The 20,877-nt window shown below is 42.5% G+C and overlaps 1 gene segment (V, D, J or C); it reads left to right on the top strand.

The window, feature by feature from the left end:
- Positions 1-20,007: 20,007 nt before the first annotated feature.
- Positions 20,008-20,877, top strand: LOC129467704 (immunoglobulin lambda variable 6-57-like). The segment is given in 2 exon segments: positions 20,008-20,079; positions 20,204-20,877. Coding segments are annotated over 2 exon segments (447 nt in total).

Below are 20,877 nucleotides of genomic sequence, written 5' to 3'. Positions count from 1 at the left end.
TGCTGCTCATTGTATATGATGACACTAAGTGCATAGGTTTCCGTGAGGGCACTTTTTTTTTTTTCCCGGGACTCTCCACCTTCCTGGATCTACACTTTGCCGATCTTCACCAATTTCCAAAGAAGAATTCTGCCAAGCCATTCCCAAAACTGTAAGGCTCCACGTTCAGCATCCAGGGAAACTATGCTTTAGCCAAAAGACCATATTAATGTGGATTAATACCAGCAGGACCCAATGAAGTCAGATACAGATAAGAGGATGCGATTTTCTAGTTCAATCCCAGAATAACTACCTCTTCAATTTAATTACAAAATCTCAGAAAGGCCAAGTCTGGGAAAGCCTCAGCAGCCCCTGGTTTGAGCATTAAACATTTTTCTTCACAGCAATGACAAGGCTGCCCTCTAGAAACGAGGGCTCCTGTAAAGAGATCCGCCTGCGCGGGAGCAGCAGCTGCTTCAGACAAGGGCTCCTCAGAACACTGGGGCCACAGCCCTTCACATGGTGAATGAAACGGGAGAACAGAAGAAGAAAGAATTGAGTGAGGAAATAGTTTTTAAAAATTTCGGGAAGAGAAAAAGTTACCCTTTTTGTTCATCATATTTACTGGAGGATCTAATCTCCCAGTCAAATCCAAATCTCATTAGGTCAATTACCAAGACACCAGGTCAAAGCTTAATGTAGGTCCTTTCCACTAAACGGAATTCACAGACACAAGCAAATACATAGAAAGGTAAATCTAACAACCAGTAACATCCAGCTTGCTACAAAGTAGTTATCTAATTTTCTTTTCTGTTTTTTCCCTGTAATTTAAAACTGACTCATCTGATAGAAACTTGGTGTTGGTGACTGGAGTCTAGTGAATCAGCTGGGTTGAGCCACAGGGTGTGGGAGAGGAGTCGGGAAATCTGATTTCTAGACTTGGCTTGCTACTCATCACAGTGATTCCCAGGAAAGTTACTATACCTCAGGCTTCTTGTCTGTAAAATTAGAGAATATTGCCTGGATACCTCACAAGCTGATCGTTTCAAGGGAAGGTTAAAAAATAAGGCAACAGCCGGGCGCGGTGGCTCACGCCTATAATCCCAGCACTTTGGGAGGCCGAGGCGGGCGGATCACGAGGTCAGGAGATCGAGACCATCCTGGCTAACAGGTGAAACCCCGTCTCTAGTAAAAATACAGAAAAATTAGCCGGGCGTAGTGGCGGGCGCCTGTAGTCCCAGCTACTTGGGAGGCTGAGGCAGGAGAATGGCGTGAACCTGGGAGGCGGAGCTTGCCGTGAGCCGAGATTGCGCCACTGCACTCCAGCCTGGGCGACAGAGCGAGACTCCGTCTCAAAAAAAAAAAAAAAAAAAAAAAAAATAAGGCAACATACAAACCTAAGGAATATGTTTTTTGAGGACAGATACTTTATAATGGGTTGGTAAACTACACCAGTGGGCCCAGTCCAGACTGCAATCAGCTCTTATAAAGTCTTAAAGCACAGCCATGCCCATTTGTTTACTATTGTCCATGGGTGCTTTTGCACAACAGCAGCAAAACTGAGTAATCAGAGACTATACGGCACTGAAAGCCTAAAATATTTACTCTCTAGCTCTTTACTAAAAAAAACAAAAAAACAACTCGCCCAGCCCAATCTAAAACAGAACTTTGAACTTGATAAATGAATATGTACAGGCAATTTTAATGAATTATTTTATACTATTTCTACTGCATGTATCTTCATCTTGTTTTTTTTTCTTTTTGAGATGGAGTCTCGCTCTGTTGCCCAGAATGGAGTGCAGTGGCGCAATCTCGGCTCACAGCAAGCTCTGCTTCCCGGGTTCATGCCGTTCTCCTGCCTCAGCCTCCTAAGTAGCTGGGACTACAGGCGCCCGCCACCACGCCCGGCTAATTTTTTGTATTTTTTAGTAGAGACGGGGATTCACCATGTTAGCCAGGATGGTCTCAATCTCCTGACCTCGTGATCCGCCCTCCTTGGCCTCCCAAAGTGCTGGGATTACAGGCATGAGCCACCACACCTGGCTTTTTTTTTTTTTTTTTTTTTTTGAGACGGAGTTTCTCTCTGTCACCCAGGCTGGCAGCCACCCCCTCCTCAAGAGATCCTCTGGCCTCGCCTCCCGTGTAGCTGGGAGCCACCACACTCGGCCGTATCTTCATCTTCCTTCTAAATGGTCATGACCCCAAATCTCCCTCCTAGTTGTAAAGTGACATGGTAGAAAGATTCCTTTTGGTTTTGTGGCTTTTTAAATTTGACTACAGTTCCCTGAAGAGACAATACAATGCTCATTTCATTTTAGGGGTCTCCTCCCCAGAACTGATCTGTGAAGTGCATTTATTGGAATGGCAAAGCTTCCTTTAATTACAGTGGATGTGAATACTGAAAACACCCACATACACAGACTCGAACGTGAAGAAGAAAAATTGTCCAGTGTGTATCAACATCTTTGAGGCTTCCAGGCCCCAAAGGAGCCACGCGAGTTCCCCTGCTCCCTGCCTGGCTTGTTCCCCTGTTGGCTGAACCAGTGTCCCCCATCAATCCTCAACCTCACGTGTCTCTATCCCCTGCCAGCCCATTAAACAAACAAGCCAACCACATCCTCCCACAGGCACCAGAGGCCACCACACCCCCTTGTTCCTACAAAGCCTGCCTCCACGCCCCTCTGCTTCACTCTGTTCCTGAGTGCACCCCTCGTGTGGCCCTGCCTGGTGTGTGGTGTCCTCTTCCCCAGGCCGTGAGTATATGTAACTCATAAACTGCTGTTGATCACATCTGTCCAGCACAAGGTGTCAAATGTTCAGCTACCTTGTGCTATTTAGGGTGGGGCATTCTTCCTTCACCAACATGGTGAACGATGATGATAGAATGGGGTGCAGCTGTCTCAGGGTCTGCACAGTGGCTGTTCATAGCTGTGCCAACCCCCAAACTCCCCAGGGCTGGGCAGTGGAGCCTGCACTCACTGAAGCAGACTCAGCTGCTGCATCTTCTCTGGGTGTGGTCCCAGCACCCACCTCCTCCCATGTCCTGCCAGACTCTCCCATCCACCAGTCCCCAGGTCTCGAATAAATGCATAGAGTGGGGTGGGGGCAGGCAGTGGGTGGGACACATTTGCATCCGTAACCCTTCCTCTGTGAGGCCAGTGGAGGGGATAAGAGAGGCCTAGGGCAGCCACTCCAGCTCTGGACCTCGGGAGGGCTGTGTCCACCACGGCCGGGGCCCCTGCTCCTCCCTGCTGCTCCCCTCTCACTTATCAGGTAGAGACAGGCCTCAGATTCCCGGGAAAGCCTCCCAGTCTGAGTTCTTGCCCTGTGTTCCACTCTCACATTTTGTCCCTGCTTACTCACTCATGAGCATTTGTGTTTGCAGGTTTTCCTCACCTCGGCCTATTCTGACTCAGCCACCCTCTCTCTCTGCATCTCTGGGAAATTCTGAGGCTCACATTTACCCTGAGCAGTGGCTTCACTGCTGGTGGCTAGCACATGTCCCGCTACCAGTAGCATCCAGGGAGTGCTCTCTAGTATCTCCTGAGAGATGATATATCTCCAGAAGTCCAGATCAGTCTGCTGATCTGACTCAAATAAGCACCATGGCTCCAGGGTCCCCAGTTGCTTTTCTAAATCTAAAGATGCCTCAGCCAATGCAGTAATTCTGCACATCTCTGGGCTGCAGCTGGAGGATGAGGCTATTACATATCTCAGCAGCCATGGCACTTCCACAGTGCTCCAGACCCCCAGGGAAGTGAGACTAGGACCTCCCCTGTGTTCTGTCTGCCTGGTGCAATCACCACTGTCCTGCCTGGGACCAACTCTGGCTCAGGGGTTGACTCCTGTTGTTACTTTTTCAGCCAGTGCCTAATTTTCCTAGGATATATAGATGTAAAATGTGTTCTTTTTTTCTTAGTTAAAATGTTAATTTGATATATTTTTCATATCTTTTCCCCTTATGATGCCTACAGTGGAGTAAGTCAGTTCTTAGAGCTAAGTTTCCCTTGAGGGAGATTACAGAAGAGGAAGGAGATGAATAACCTACACAGGCTGTCCTAGTCCATTTTCTCCATTTTCTTCTGATATAATAGAATACCATATATTGGGTAGCTTACTGAGACTAAACGTTTATCTGGTTGAGATTTCTGTGGCCTGAGAAGTCCACAAGCAGATGCTGAAATCTGGCAAGGGTCTTTCTGCTGCATTATCTCAGGGAAAAAGGGCAAAGAAGAGTGTGAAAATGAGTAAATATGGTTGAACTTTATCCTTTTATCAGGAGCCCACTCTTGAGATATCTATCCCACTGCCAGGATAAGGGCACTAATCCATTCATGATGGTGGAACCCTCATGACCTAATCACCTCTTAAAGGTCCTGCCTCGAACTACTTTCACTATGACAATTAAATTTCACCATGAGTTTTGGAGGGGATATTCAAACCATATCACATGTCCAAACTAGGGCCTAGATCTGACTTAGAGATGTGTGTGGTCTGAGAACTTCCGATCAGCTGGTTGGTCCAGCATGCCCCAACCCCAACTCCACTGACCAGCTCCAGGAGTGAGTGAGGTCATCTTTCTCACAACTGCTCATTCCAGTCTGTCTCTGAACTGTTCATTCCTCTTGAGGTTCAGAGGATGCAGGTCTTTGTGGTTCCAGGGATGTTGGGCAAACAGAGTCTTTTCCACAGTGGAATATGACTGTGCTTCTGACTTCACAGTGTGCAGAGGACACTCAGCACCTGCCTCTCTCCCCCACCTTGTCAGGCCCATGATTATCACCCTCTCCTTCATCCTAAGTTCGTCTGAAACTCATACCACGACTTAACAGTGAGCCTGGGGACACATAAGGATGATGATACTAAAATGAACAAGTTCCACTTCATATTAGCGGCAGAAGATCAGAGATCTGTAGGGGAGTTGTGTCCCCACTCTGAGTATTTAGGAAGCAACTCTAGGGACATCTTGCTCTGCTTCTTCCTTCTCTGGACAGGTGAGAGAAGGAGCCTGTGTAGACCATGGTTCATTAGAAGCTCCTGCCTTCTTCCCCTTTTCCACCCTCAAAGGACTGGATGGGGCCTTTGTAATGGCTTCAAATTGTAGTCCACCCTCAAAGGACTGGATGGGGCCTTTGTAATGGCTTCAAATTGTAGTGAGAGTCAAACAAGACAATTGGTCAATGACTCCAACATCCCTCTCAGGGCTGCCTGACATGAGATAGCGTAGGTTGCATCTGATACACCCCCACCTTTCTTTCTTATCTGTATATTAGGTTTTTCTTATTGATGTGAACACACTCTATATTATACAAAATAAGTTATATTTATATTTCAAACCTGTGATGGTGATTTTTTAATTATAGTAAAAATACACATATAAAATTTACCATCTTAATCATTTTAGGTGTACAGATCATAAGTATTAACTATATTCACGTTGCTGTGCAACAGATCTGCAGAAATTATCCATCTTGCAAAACTGTAGCTATTGAATAACAGCTCCCCATTTTCCTGCCTCTTGTGGTGGTTTTAAATACAATGCAATACATACTAGCTGAAAATGGGAAAAAGAAGTATATGAAAATATTAAATGCATAGCACAAAAAATGAATAATAGGGTAACTTTGGTTATGTATAACTTTAAATGATAAAACTCAAAGTAAACAACAATCTATGACATATCATATAAAATGCACAATAATTTAAAATTTTTAAAATTTAATATTAACAAAAATAAATGAAATACACCACATAAGTAGGTATTCAATAAAACTAAATACAATTATGTTTAATTTTTTTAAACTGTGAAAAAGATCCTATTAACTTTTGAATATTTAGGCAAGGAAACCACGTACATCTCTTCTTGAAAAAGTTTGATTCCAATTTTTTTTTTTGAGATGGAGTCTCGCTCTGTCACCCAGGCTGGAGTGCAGTGGCACAATATCAGCTCACTGCAAGCTCTGCCTCCCGAGTTCACGCCATTCTCCTGCCTCAGCCTCCCGAGTAGCTGGGACTATAGGCGCCTGCCACCCCGCCCAGCTAATCTTTTTTGTATTTTTAGTAGAAATGGGGTTTCACCGTGGTCTTGATCTCTTGACCTCGTGATCCGCCCACCTTGGCCTCCCAAAGTGCTGCGATTACAGGCGTGAGCCACCACGCCTGGCCAGTTTGATTCCAATTTTAACAGGTGTTTTTGACAACCAGTTTAATTTATTTTTTTACTGAAATTTTCAAGCCACAGAAAGAACAAAAGAAGTAATATCCATTATATTGTCCAAAACAACAGTACCTGGAAGATCTAGAGGCAAAAATGAAGCCTGAGAATAGCAGGACATAGACATACTTCATAACATAGACTCACAGCAGAATAATGGTCATGTTGGTTCATTAGGGAAGAAAACCTAAGCTCTTGCAAATACACTCAATATACAGTAAGATAGCTTGTGATTTTAACGAGTTAGCAATGCAGAACAATGAGGCAAAAGCAAACAAAAACACTAAAAGAAATCCATTCTCTAGAAACATTTTTAAAGACTTCGCTAGATTTACCAAAGAATTCAATATTGACTTATTCTGTCTCCATTTTATTTCATAATGGAACCTGTCTAATTTTATGCTAAATGTATGCTGTAAGGACACCTTGCTACTCTGAAAAAATAAGAGATCAGTGGATAAAAGACCATATTCTATTTAAAAAAGAATGTGTTTTGATGCATGATTTTGTGACTCTACATTTTTAAGTAAGGATGAAGAACTTGGTGATTAATTAAATGATTCCTCAGTTGCTCATCAATGCCATCAGATGCCTTGAGTATACTGTGAGGACAGCATCTGGAAGAAATGGAGGAGATCTGAGTAATAATTCAGATGGAGCCAGTTTCCACAATCTTATTTTCCCATTATCTGCAGCTCTGAATTTAACTAAGTATCTGTGTTAACAACTTGTATTGTTTATCTGGGTGAATGACCTCAGAAGACACCAGGCAACTGGATGCCTGCACTTCTTTCATGCTAATGGTTCATATAGTCTCCCCACCCCTAACACTTTGATACTTCCTTGAAATTGGATTACATATGAGATAGAAACAAAGAATGCAGGTGCCGTAATGACTCTCAGGAGTCACTGAATCTGTGTTCATGATGCATTACTGTGTCAGCTGCCTCCCTCTTCTTGTGAAGGCTCTTCTTTATTCTTTGAGATGTGCTCATCATGAAATAGCTACAAGCATATCATCTGCTTGCCTTGCCTGTTATAGCAACCATGAAAATAAATTTGCAGCATCATATATAGCCTGAATATTCTCAAAAGATGATCCTAATAGCTCTAACAACAAAATAAGTTTTCTACAGAGTAGCTATATGTACATGCTGTCAGCTAATGTTAACTTGTGTTTTTATTGGTCTTAAAGCAAAATTTTTCCTAAAATTGAGAAAAGAACTAAAATCCTTTGTCATTATATGAAGAAAGACACAGCATCTGATATTGTGAACTTCTCTATTTTAAGATGTTTTCAGACATCCAGACCGGATAATAGGCCGGGCACAGTGGCTCACGCCTGTAATCCCAGCACTTTGGGAGGCTGAGGCAGGCGGATCACGATGTCAGGAGATCGAGACCATCCCGGTTAACACAGTGAAACCCCGTCTCTACTAAAAATACAAAAAAATTAGCCGGCTGTGGTGGCGGGTGCCTGTAGTCCCAGCTACTCGGGAGACTGAGGCAGGAGAATGGCGTCAACTGGGGAGGCGGAGGTTGCAGTGAGCCGAGATCGTGCCACTGCACTCCAGCCTGGGCGAAAGAGCAAGACTCCGTCTCAAAAAAAAAAAAAAAAAAAAAAAAAAAAAAAAAAAGACTGGATAATAAAATTATTTAACAATTGGGAACATAAATTTAGAATTGAAAAAAAGCTTTATACTATACTATACTATACTACTAACACATTTTGTTTGAGCATGGTTGCCTTATAAGTATTTGGTAGTTCAATGAAAATAATGGCTACTTGTGAGAAAACTGAAATAGACTAGGACATAGTAGATAGAGATAGAAAGAACAGGTAAATTAACTGTCTATGCCACATGGCAAAGAAAGTTTACAGTATGTAGTCATTAAATGTACATGCTTATAATTATATAATATAACCAAAGATGAAAAATTTTAAATGCAATTTAGTAGAATTCAGAACGTTTTATATTAAGTATATACTTCTGAATGAAATATAAAATCTGTTGAATGAGGGAGATACTTTATATGTGTAATTAATCTTATAAATAGAGAAGACTTTTACAATAGTTTGTACACTTTAGCTATAAACTATAATTCAAGAGATTCAATAAGAGTAGCTTTTTGTAACTTAAATATTCTATATTTTCCTTGCATAAATTTTTGCCTTTGATCATGTATTTTATTTAACCTGCTAAGATGGTAGAGAATGTACATACAGTAAGCTTTTCAACCTGACACATAAATTCAGGTTATTTGAAAATGGAATGGTAAAGTGTTACTGAAGAACTTTTACTATGGTTCACATTTGGTAATATTTCCTAATTATTCTAAAAACAAAATCCAAAAAAAACCTTGATTTCATAATGTAAACGTCTGAGGTCTAAATTAATCAATAAAATAATTTTTGTTTTAATTAATTATATTTTATTTTGATGCTGTCTAATTTCATAATAGATTAAATAGTAGCTGAGGCTCATTAGAGGTAAACTAGAGAATTATCATCCCATTAAGATAAATTTTGATCCAGGGAAGTAACATCTTAAGTTTACTAAATTTAAATTTAGGAGGAGTTTACTAAATCAAGTACCAAGATTTTATTTCTGCTACTAAATGGAAGACATATGTAAAATGTAAATACATTCCATTACTCAATTTATTCTTTACTATCATGAGAATTAGTATAGACAGCATATCTTACACAGAGCATACAAAGCCTTATCTTCATTGAATTACAAGTAAAATATATGTATGTATATATAATTATATATGTAATTTAGATATTAAATGACAGAATTTACTTATTTACCTGTGTGTGATGGAATTTGATTCTAGTAATTATTCCAGGTACAGTAACTGGTTGAAAATGGGACATGAAGTAAACTGATATGCTTAAAAGTAACTACAGCAAGCGAATTCATTGTAATGTCTCCAAGCAAAGCAAGACTACCCACATGAGATAAGAAATGAGAGGCTACTTATTTTGACCAAGTTTGCTCAATGACTTGGGGACCAACGACTACATGCACATGGATGCTTCTTTTGTACCCCCACCCCTGCCAAAAAATAGGTTTCCACGGCAATATTTGGGAACCCATTATTTCCCAACTGATGCTTTTATTTTCATATAAGACAACAGTTGATACTCCAAAATCAACTTACATTTTAATTAACCAAATACAATGTTCCTAAAGACAAAGAGAAACATTTCATAACAATAAGAGTTAAGCCAACAGAAAGATAGGGATTATGAAAGAACAGAGAAAATCAATAAACCAAAATTAAATGCTTGAAAAGACAACACAATTGGCAAATGTTTATTTAGGCTAAGCAAGAAAAAAACAGAAGAGATTCAAGTTGCTAAAATCAGCAATAAAAGAGAATCCATCACTGGTAGTAATACGAAATAAAAATAAAAGACAATGCAATGAAAATCTTATGCTAAAAAAATTAGGTAGCCTAGATAGAATGAAGTCCTAGAAAGACACAAACTAAAACAGACTAAAGGACTAAGGAGAAATAGAAAATCTAAATAGACCTACAGAAGGTAAAAAGATTGGATTGTAATTTTAAGAACTTATAATAACATTCCCATTTCAGGTAGCTATCACTCTGAGAAATTAATATCAATTGTTCACCAACTCTTGCAGAAAATAAAAGGGGAGAGAACACTCCCCAATTCTTATAAAGCCAGGATTACTCTGATACCAAAGCTATATCACAAAACAATATAGACCAGTATCTTTATTTTTTTTTCAGATGCAGTCTCACTCTGTCACTGAGGCTGGAATGCAGTGGCCCAATCTCAGCTCACTGCAGCCTGTTTCCTGGGTTCAAGTGATTCTCCTGCCTCAGCCTCCCAAGTAGCTGGGATTATAGGTGTCTGCCACCACGTCCTGCTAATTTTTGTATTTTTAGTAGAGACAGGGTTTCATGTTGGCCGGACTGGTCTTGAACTCCTGACCTCAGGTGATCTGCCAACCTCTGCCTTCCAAAGTGCTGAGATTATAAGCATGAGCCACCGTGCCTGGCCCATTGTTTAAATAAAATTAAAAATCTTCAACAAAATACTGCCAAACTGAATCCAGCAACATATGAAATAGATTACACACTATATGCAGATGTGATTTGCCCCAGCAATGTAACATTGATTTAATATTTGAAAATCAATGCATGCAAAAATCGTATTAATAGAATAAAACACAAAAATACATGAGCATCTCAACAGAAAGTATTTGAGAAAATATTACACATTTTCATCATAAAACACTCCAGAGTTATGGACAAGAAGATATCTTCCTGAAACTAGTGGTATTCCTCAACTGGAAGTCTTTCTTCATGAAAATTCTGCAGTTCTCTCCGTGAAAGATCTTTCTTTCCTTCCTGTCTGCAAATGGCTTTCCTTCTTATTTTCCACCATTCTTACTAATTTTGTGATACAAAAACACATACGTGGATTTGTAGGGAAAGGGATCTTTAGAAGTGTAGAATCTCAGTCCTCATCCTAGACCCCTGAGTCCACATTTCCCAGGAGCCCAGATGACCTGCGTGCATATGTTTGAGCAGCTTTGGTCTGACCCATGCAGGAAGGCAGTGGAGAGTTTGGCGATGGGTTGTTTCTGATGCCTCAGTCTATTCTGCTTTCTGCCAACACGTCTCACTCCCTGTGTCCCATGTTGTGCCTGATGTGCCAGGCTGCTGTTCTTGAGGCTTCCCATGGACCACAGCAGCATCCCCCCTGAGCTTACTCATCCGCACACATGACCAGGAGTGCGTGATTAATAAAGTGATCTTCTCACTTCACATATTAATGTTAGTGAACAAGTGAAATGATATAATAGCTACAATTTTGCATTGCTACTTATAACTTTGATAATATTGACCATTGATGACATATTTATAAATCTTTAATATAGGTGCATATCTCATATTAACCTTAAATGACAATCAGTCATAAAGGTTAGAAAAATAAGCACAAATATAATGGAGATAGGTCCATAGGCTGTAGACCTAACAGAAATGAGAGGTATTCAGTGATAACTTCAACAAAGGCTCATGGAAGCGAAAATAAGTCAGATGTGTGGAATTAAACAGAGAAAAGTGCGCATGTGCTGTGCTGGTTCTGGGAATCATCTCCTTCTTGGGGAGGGTTTTCTTCTATATCTATGAAGACAGAACCTATGTAGTTCAAGGTTCCAGAGCTTAAGGAATGACAAGCAAACCTGGGCCAGGAGGAGGGGACATCTATGAGGCCAATCAGAGGGCACCTGGGTCTCTGGCCCACATAGCCTGGATTTTTTCTTTTTGTCATCTTTACTTTACACTCACCATGTGTGAGCAGCTTTTTCTATTTCTGGAAACAAATTGATTCTGTCTGAACTGGGAGACCAGTAAGAGAAGGAGTTATTTTCTTTAATAGCACAAGTGACAAAACAAAATTCAACCTGAGTTGGTGTTGGTCACCGGCAGGGGTAGGACAGGGATATGTAAGAAGAGAGGGATGGGGATAGATTTTCATTTCGCTTCCCCATGGGCAGGAGCTGTTGACAACGAGGAGGTTGTAGCCACCTGTGTGATGGGATCATCAGCCTCTATCTTGCACTGGAGTCCAAAGGTGGTTAATGAAGTGTAGTGGCCTCACCCCTTTCCCAATCCTCACCTACCCGCTATGCCTACTCTCCCCTCCCTGATTTCACAACTGAAGGTGCAGGTACCCACAAGTGAAGCAGGCCAGCTCTGTACCTGGGATTCCTCCCCGGATTGTGTCTTCTGTAGGGGATTGTCCACCTGCTGGGATGGTCTAGGAAATTTTGGCCAAGAAAAAAACTCCAAAAGACTGTCATCTTTTCTTTTAAAAGTCAGCTCCCCAGGTTTTATTACATGTGGTTCAGCAGGGAAAGAGTCAGTGTCATCATATGTTTTACTATTGTTTTGTTGTTAGTTTGCCTGAGGACTCAGAAACATTGAATGGGACATTGAGAGAACCATTGTGAATCAGTAGCTACTTCCAAAATACAGTTTGTGTATGTGAAAATTATTTGACAATTGGAAAAAGAGCCATAGTTCCATTCTTAGCAGGCTGAGTTTCGTCTCACTTTCTCATCTGCCTGTGTAACTGTGAAGTATCAATATCCCAGGTCTGACAGTAATCGATAGAATAGATAGTCTTGTCCTCTGGCTGGAGCCCAGAGATGAGCAAATTGCCTGCACTGGCCAAGGCATCTTTGGATTTAGAGAAGCAGCTGGAGACTCCAGAGCCCTAGTGTTACTTGACTTCGAGAGGTAGGTAGATCAGGAGATACTGGGAAGGGCTCACTGGCTTTTGCTGACAGCGGGATATGAGATAAATATCAACACTGCAGCCACTGCTCAGGGTGCAGGTGAGTCTGGAAGATGCTCCCAGAGATACAGGAAGTTGGTGGGGAGGGAGGGTGCAGCTGAGTCAGCACGAGCTGGGAGAGGGAACTTGTAAACACAGACACAAATAAGAGACAGGGTTAAGATGAAGGTGAAATTTATCATGGGTTCCTGAGCCTGAGGGACTGATGCAGCTGAAAACTGAGTCCTGATCCCTGAGGCCTGTACTTACCTGTGCAGTGAGAGAAGAGCATGAGGAGAAGAGAAGTTCAGGCCAGCAGTGAAAGAGGAGCATGAGGAGGAGAGAAGTTCTGGCCATGGTGGACACAGCCCCTGACCACCACAGTGAGGCTGAGCTGCCCCGGGCCTCCTTTTCTTCCCAACCCCCAGCAGAGGAGGGGCTGCTCATGCAAATGTGTTTCTGTTCAGGGACTGCCCACTCCCTTCCTGAGCCCTGGGGCTGGAGCTTAGCTCACACTGCAGGCTGAGGAAGAAGATTTGCTTTCCCTCCTTGGGAGGGTCCTAGGAGAAATCACCTGCTGAGACCATACGCAGATCCCTATTCAGCAGACTCTGCCAGACCAGAGAAGACAGCTGCTGAGTCCCCATCAGTGAGCACAAGGCCCAGCCCCAAGACCTAGGCTCCTTGGAATGAATGGTTCTTAAAGAGCAGCTGTGCAGACACCACAAGCAAGTCCCACAGTGCAGCCTGCTGATAGCAGGACACTCACCTCCCCATGGCTCAGAGACCAGGGAGCCCAGCTGATCTCTGCAGCTCACCAGGACACTATTCCTCTGTACACACACCTGTGTCCTGAATCCTACATCCTGTGATGATGACGTGGTCTACTAGATGCCTAGCCAGTATCTCACTCCCATAAGTAGTCTTGATCTATGAGAGGAGCAAATATGTTCGTTTATAACTGTTTAAAAATTTTATAACTTTTTAAGATGCCAGTGCCCCAAGAGTTCATTCTAGAAAAAGCTAAATGACCTGCATACAGCACTATGGCACCACCACAGATGCTGAAACAGTTGTGCTGACTTGAGTGACATGAAGAGGTTGTTCAAGGCAATGACATAGAAAGGGACTGTTTCAGGAATCACCTCAGTGATAGGTTTAACATCCAGCAATTCAGAAAACATTTCCTTTTTTTTTTTGAGATGGAGTCTCACTCAGTCGCCCAAGCTAGAGTGCAATGGTGTGATCTCGGCTCACTGCAAGCTCCACTTCCCAGGTTCACGCCATTCTCCTGCCTCAGCCTCCTGAGTAGCTGGGACTACAGGCGCCCGCCACCATGCCTGGCTATTTTTTTTTGTATTTTTAGTAGAGACGGGGTTTCACCACGTTAGCCAGGATGGTCTCGATATCCTGACCTCGTAATCTTCCCATCTCGGCCTCCCAAAGTGCTGGGATTACAGGTATGAGCCACCACGCCTGGCCCAGAAAACATTTCCTAAGTCACATCATGATTTTAGCATGTTGATACTCACTAGATTTTATTTGTGAAAAAATAATAGTTGGGTAGGCATAACATTTACCAGTTCGTGGTGTAACATATTTCTTACTTTATGAAGTGAGTTTTGTCTTTCTACCTTTTTATTTTTCTGTTTATCTGTTTCATCTACTTCTTAATAGAATTTTGTTTTAGATAGAATACAATTTGTTTATATTCTAAACCTAATTTTCCCTACTTACATTTTTTTCATGGCTTACTAGGAAAGATAAGTGTGACCTTTTAATGTTTCTGCAGAAATGTTGAATGACTGGACAGATTAATGCAGAAATTATCACTTCTTCACTGTATCCCAGATGCAAATCTGCTTTAACTGTGCAAATAGTCTTCAAACTTCTAGACTCACAGGTTCTTTTAGTGAATAATCTATGACCAGGATCCGCTGGTTCCCTCAGGCCTTTCTCCTCGAGGCAGCTGGAGACATCTTTCTCATTCAGCCTGTTCTTGTTACTCCTGGGCTTAAACTCCTTTCGTGGTTCTTCATTGCTGTTTATATAAACCCTGAACCATGCAGCCCCGCCAGCATGCCCTTCACATTGTGGCCCCTGCCTACCTCACAGCCCTTCCTCTTGCTCTGGGGCCTCCGGTATCACTCACTTCTCTTTCCTGGGAAACCCTGAGTTCCTTTCCATTCTGTGGCCTTCTCACCAAGTCCTCCTCTGTGTGCAGGGAGGAGATGAGCTTCAGCTGGAGGTCAGGGTGGAGGCACATCATCTGGCAACTCTGAATGTCTGTTAAAAGCAAGACATACTATTAATGGACCAAACTTGAATCCACTGACCAGGTATGCAAATCTAAGCACTGACATCAGGATTGCAGCAAGAGAATGAGACATTTATCACAGGCGTCAAGCAAGGAGAATCGGGCAGCTCATGCTTAAGACCCAACTCCTTGATGGCTTGAAAACAAAGGTGTTTAAAAGCAGGGGAAATCTTCAGAAAACAGACGTCATAGTCAAAACTGTAAATCAATACGTAGAGGTTATACACTGATTTGGCCTAAAACGGTAGAATATTTTGAAGCAGGGGCTTTCAGGTCAAAGGTGGTGGATTTAGAAATTTCCTGATTTGCAACTGGTTAAGGTCGTAAAGCTTTGTCCAAAAATTGGGGTCAGCAGAAAGAAATGTTAGCTCTGGCTCATGGGCGTGATTTCCTCAGGGCCCCTCAGTAAGAGACTTAGAACAAAGAAGGGCAGTCAGACCTCAGTCCTCAGTTTCCCCTTATCTGAGGCCTACTGACAGCCTAGACTTTTGGAGGTGATCTGAGTATTTGAAGAACAACTCAGGGGCATATGTTAAGTGCTTCAGGGGGAGAAGTCAGGCCCTTAATAGGGGGTCCCTTATCACCACAATACACACACCACTACAGAAGAGTTCATAGAATTTTGTTTACACATTTGTCACTGCGGATGTTTTTGAAGTTGCAGACATCTATGGAGAAAAGCCCACTGCATGTCCTGCACCCAGCACCCCAACTAAATCATCATCAATGTAAAATTGTCTTATTCGTCTTACATCCCTCTTTACCCCTCACTCCACACACTCACCTAATTTTAAAACATATTCCAAACAACGTATCATTTCATTTACATATAATTTAGCATATGCACAAATTCCTGATGTTCCCAAACTCTTGTGCATTAAAGATAAAAATTTTAACTTATCTCATATAAAAGATCTGTGCTTTAATATCTCCAATGGTTAGGAAATGTTAACTGTTGTACTGAGTTTGAAAGTGAGGAGGGCATCAAAAAGCTTATCCACCATGATCAAGTGGGCTTCATCCCTGGGATGCAAGGCTGGTTCAACATATGCAAATCAATAAACGTAATCCAGCATATAAACAGAACCAAAGACAAAAACGACATGGTTATCTCAATAGACATAGAAAAGGCCTTTGACAAAATTCAACAGCCCTTCATGCTAAAAACTCTCAATAAATTAGGTATTGATGGGATGTATCTCAAAATAATAAGAGCTATTTATGATAAACCCACAGCCAAAGTATCATACTGAATGGGCAAAAACTGGAAGCATTCCCTTTGAAAACTGGCACAAGACAGGGATGCGCTCTCTCACCACTCCTGTTCAACATAGTGCTGGAAGTTCTGGCCAGGGCAATCAGGCAGGAGAAAGAAATAAAGGGTATTCAATTAGGAAAAGAAGAAGTCAAATTGTCCCTGTTTGCAGATGACATGACTGTATATTTAGAAAACCCCATCATCTCAGCCCAAAATCTCCTTAAGCTGATAAACAACTTCAGCAAAGTCTCAGGATACAAAATCAATGTGCAAAAATCACAAGCATTCTTATACATGAATAACAGACAAACAGAGAGCCAAATCATGAGTGAACTTCCATTCACAATTGCTTCAAAGAGAATAAAATACCTAGGAATCCAACTTACAAGGGATGTGAAGGACCTCCTTAAGGAGAACTACAAACTCAACAGAATAAAAGAGGACACAAACAAACGGAAGAACATTCCATGCTCATGGATAGGAAGAATCAATATCGTGAAAATGGCCATACTCCGCAAGGTAATTTATAGATTCAATGCCATCCCCATCAAGCTACCAATGACTTTCTTCACAGAATTGGAAAAAACTGCTTTAAAGTTCATATGGAACCAAAAAAGAGCCTGCATTGCCAAGTCAATCCTAAGCCAAAAGAACAAAGCTGGAGGCATCATGCTACCTGACTTCAAACTATACTACAAGGCTATAGTAATCAAAACAGCATGGTACTGGTACCAAAACAGAGATATAGACCAATGGAACAGAACAGAGCCCTCAGAAATAATACCACACATCTACAACTATCTGATCTTTGACAAACCTGACAAAAACAAGAAATGGGGAAAGGATTCCATATTTAACAAATGGTGCTGGGAAAACTGGCTAGCCATATGTAGAAAGCTGAAATGGGATCCCTTCCTTACACCTTATACAAAAATTAATTCAAGATGGATTAAAGACTTAAATGTTAGACCTAAAACCATAAAAACCCTAGAAGAAAACCTAGGCAATACCATTCAGGACATAGGCATGGGCAAGGACTTCACGTCCAAAGCACCAAAAGCAATGGCAACAAAAGCCAAAATTGACAAATGGGATCTAATTAACCTAAAGAGCTTCTGCACAGCAAAAGAAACTACCATCAGAGTGAACAGGCAACCTACAGAATGGGAGAAAATGTTTGCAATCTACTCATCTGACAAAGGGCTAATATCCAGAATTGACAAAGAACTCAAACAAATTTACAAGAAAAAAACAACCCCATCAACAAGTGGGCGAAGGATATGAACAGACACTTCTCAAAAGAAGACATTTATGCAGCCAACAGACACATGAAAAAATGCTTATCATCACTGGCCATCAGAGAAATGCAAATCAAAATGACAATGAGATACCATCTCACACCAGTTAGAATGGCAATCATTAAAAAGTCAGGAAACAACAGGTGCTGGAGAGGATGTGGAGAAACAGGAACACTTTTAAACTGTTGGTGGGACTGTAAACTAGTTCAACCATTGTGGAAGACAGTGTGGCAATTCATCGGGGATCTAGAACTAGAAATACCATTTGGCCCAACCATCCCATTACTGGGTATATATCCAAAGGATTATAAATCATGCTTCTATAAAGACACATGCACACCTATGTTTATTGTGGCACTATTCACAATAGCAAAGACTTGGAACCAACCCAAATGTCCACCGATGATAAACTGGATTAAGAAAATGTGGCACATATATACCATGAAATACTATGCAGACATAAAAAAGGATGAGTTCATGTCCTCTGCAGGGACATGGATGAAGCTGGAAACCATCATTCTGAGCAAACTATCGCAAGGACAGAAAACCAAACACCACACGTTATCACTCATAGGTGGGAATTGAACGATGAGAACACTTGGACACAGGGTGGGGAATATCACACACCAGGGCCTGTCGTGGGGTGGGGGTAGGGGGGAGGGATAACATTAGGAGATATATCTAATGTAAATGACGAGTTAATGGGTGCAGCACACCAACACGGCACATGCATACGTATGTAACAAACCTGCACATTGTGCACATGTACCCTAGAACTTAAAGTATAATAATAATAATAATAAAAAGAGTCAGCCCCCTAGCCTGGCAGTGCTGCTCTACAGGCACCCTCAGCCCAGATCCCTCCACTGCACCTAGTGGACACAGTTTACAGGATTGAATCAGTGGGACACCCTGTTCCTTTACACTCCCAGTCATGGGCTCAGATTCTGCAGTTGTCTCACTGCTGGAGGGAGAAGCCTGCATCAATCACCCTCAAAGAAGATATGAAGTTATTTCACCTGTAAAGGCAAGAAACTGTTCACAGCACTGGGGGAAGACCTGGGGAAGATGAGGTTTGTGAGGATGTTGAGAATTCATGCAGCTCATCCTTCAGCCCTGTAGCTTTCCAGAGAAGTGTATAATGGGGGTCACTAGGCATGTGAATAACTGATTTGGTGAAAGATGCCACTTCAGATCAAAAGTGCATTTCCCCTTCCCCAAGGTGTCAGCAACACTGAAACATATTTGACTAACTTTATAGAGAAAGATTAAGATAGAGTATGAGGGAGAAGTAAGGCCTCAGGAATATCTTAGCCGATAGAAAGCCTGCTGGAAGATGCATTTCCAATATGATTAGACTGATTGAAAACCTTGAAACTAAACACTTCCAAAGGAGACTGGGACCAATTTCTCCTGAGAATGACAATACAAAAAATAGTAGAGGAAGCCAACAAACCAAAAGCAGACACTGTTTCAGATCTATTGAAAATCCTCAAGATAGTCTCATAATATAATATTCAAAATATCTAAGATACAATTCAAAGAAACACTTGTTATGTCAAGAAGTAGAAAAAGTCACCATTTGAATGAGAAAAGGCAATCTAGACATCAACACTGAGATGATTTAGGGCTGAAATTACATGACAGATATATTGAAATCAGCCACCATAAAATCCTGTTGATGAGCAATTTCAGGCATTCTTGAAACAAATGAAAAAGGATAAATTCTCAGAAAAAATAGAAGTCATAAAATCAAACTAAATATAAATACAAATAAAATAAATGAAAAATTAAAAAAAAAACCTCTCCGGAGAGACTCAAGAACAAGTAACTATGAAACTAAAATCCACGCATTAGAGAAGACACTTAACACTGTTAACTAGAGAAGCACAAACCGTAGTTATCACAGCCCACCCAGCAGGGCGAGCAATGGATCTGCTCAGAAGTGAGAGGCCTGAAAGAAACTCCTGGTGTCCCTGATGGTGAAATTTGGCCCCTGATCCCAGAGTTCCTCCCTCTTCGTGCTCAGAAGGCTAGACCTAGCAGTGAAGGGTTCCCAACCTCACCCCATGTGGCCCCTCCAGAAGGCAGAGCCCATTCTCGCTGATATTCCCGATCTCCAATAACACAAAGTGAAAGAGAATGTCTTAACCAGAGTACTGCGCCTTGGCCTATCTGAACATATTTCAAAGTTTAAATGTACAGTGAGCATAGGATGCTGAGCAGAGTCCCCCTGGACAGTGGCTGGAATCGGGAGCAGTGCAGGATGCAAGGACAGGTCAGGGGCCCTGAGCACCTGCACCTGCACCTGCACCTGCCCAGGGTGGACATGACTCCCGCATCCACCAGAGGGCGCTGTGGTCTAAGCAACTAATCAGAGCTCCCCAGATCCTCTGCTGTTTTCCCTCCACCTGCTGGTGTTTCTGTGCCCTCCAGATGGTGTTGTTCCTCCCCCTTCTACGACCTTTCCACTTTTCAGCCATAACCTTGTCTGAGGTCAAAGGAGGGGGTTGTGCAACCTCCAGAAAGGGAGAAATTTGCATGGAGCCCTCCCACTCTGAGGATATGCGTGACAGATAAGAAGGGCTGGTGGGCTCAGTCCCGGTGGTCGCTCAGGAAGCAGAGCCTGGAGCATCTCCACTATGGCCTGGGCTCCACTACTTCTCACCCTCCTCGCTCACTGCACAGGTGGCTGCCTGCAAGGAATTCAGGGAGCGTTCCTGGATGTCACTTGGGCTGATGATCTGTTCCTCCTGCCTGGGAACCAGTCCTCATCTCTCCCCACTGATCTCTGTGTTGCTTTCTCTTGCAGGCTCTTGGGCCAATTTTATGCTGACTCAGCCCCACTCTGTGTCTGGGTCTGTGGGACAGAAAGTCGTCATCTCCTGCACCCGCAGCAGTGGCAGCATTGGAAGCTACTACGTGCAGTGGTACCAGCAGCGCTCAGGCAGTGCCCCCACCACAGTGATTTACAAAGATAACCAAAGACCCACGGGGGTCCCTGATCGGTTCTCTGGCTCCATCGACAGCTCCTCCAACTCTGCCTCCCTCACCATCTCTGGGCTGGAGACTGAGGACAAGGCTGACTACTACTGTCAGTCTTATGATAGCAGCAATCACACAGTGCTCCAGACCCATGGGGGAGTGAGAAAGAAACTCCCCAGAGCATCTCTACCTGGGCCAGTCTCAGCCTGTCTCCAGCGGGGAGGGTAGCTCTCCCATCCCTCCTGCCTAAGTGCTTGAGGTCAGCTTTGCTTATGACTACCTCTTTTCCTTTTCAAAATACCAATCTGTTCTTCCACACCTTGATGGCTGATTTTCTGATATGTGCACGATCAATTGTGGGATAAATGTAGTTTATAATAGGGTCTCTGAGCCACACCATTATTGATGTTCTGGTTGGGGCTGCCTTGCACAGTGTAAGATATTGACTTGCGTCTCTGGCCTCTACCCTTGGATACTATGAACACCCTCCCCTCATTTGTG

This window comes from Symphalangus syndactylus, chromosome 18 (genome assembly GCF_028878055.3).
Source record: "Symphalangus syndactylus isolate Jambi chromosome 18, NHGRI_mSymSyn1-v2.1_pri, whole genome shotgun sequence".
Classification (NCBI taxonomy): domain Eukaryota; kingdom Metazoa; phylum Chordata; class Mammalia; order Primates; family Hylobatidae; genus Symphalangus; species Symphalangus syndactylus.
This window is presented reverse-complemented; position numbering and strand designations above follow the sequence as displayed.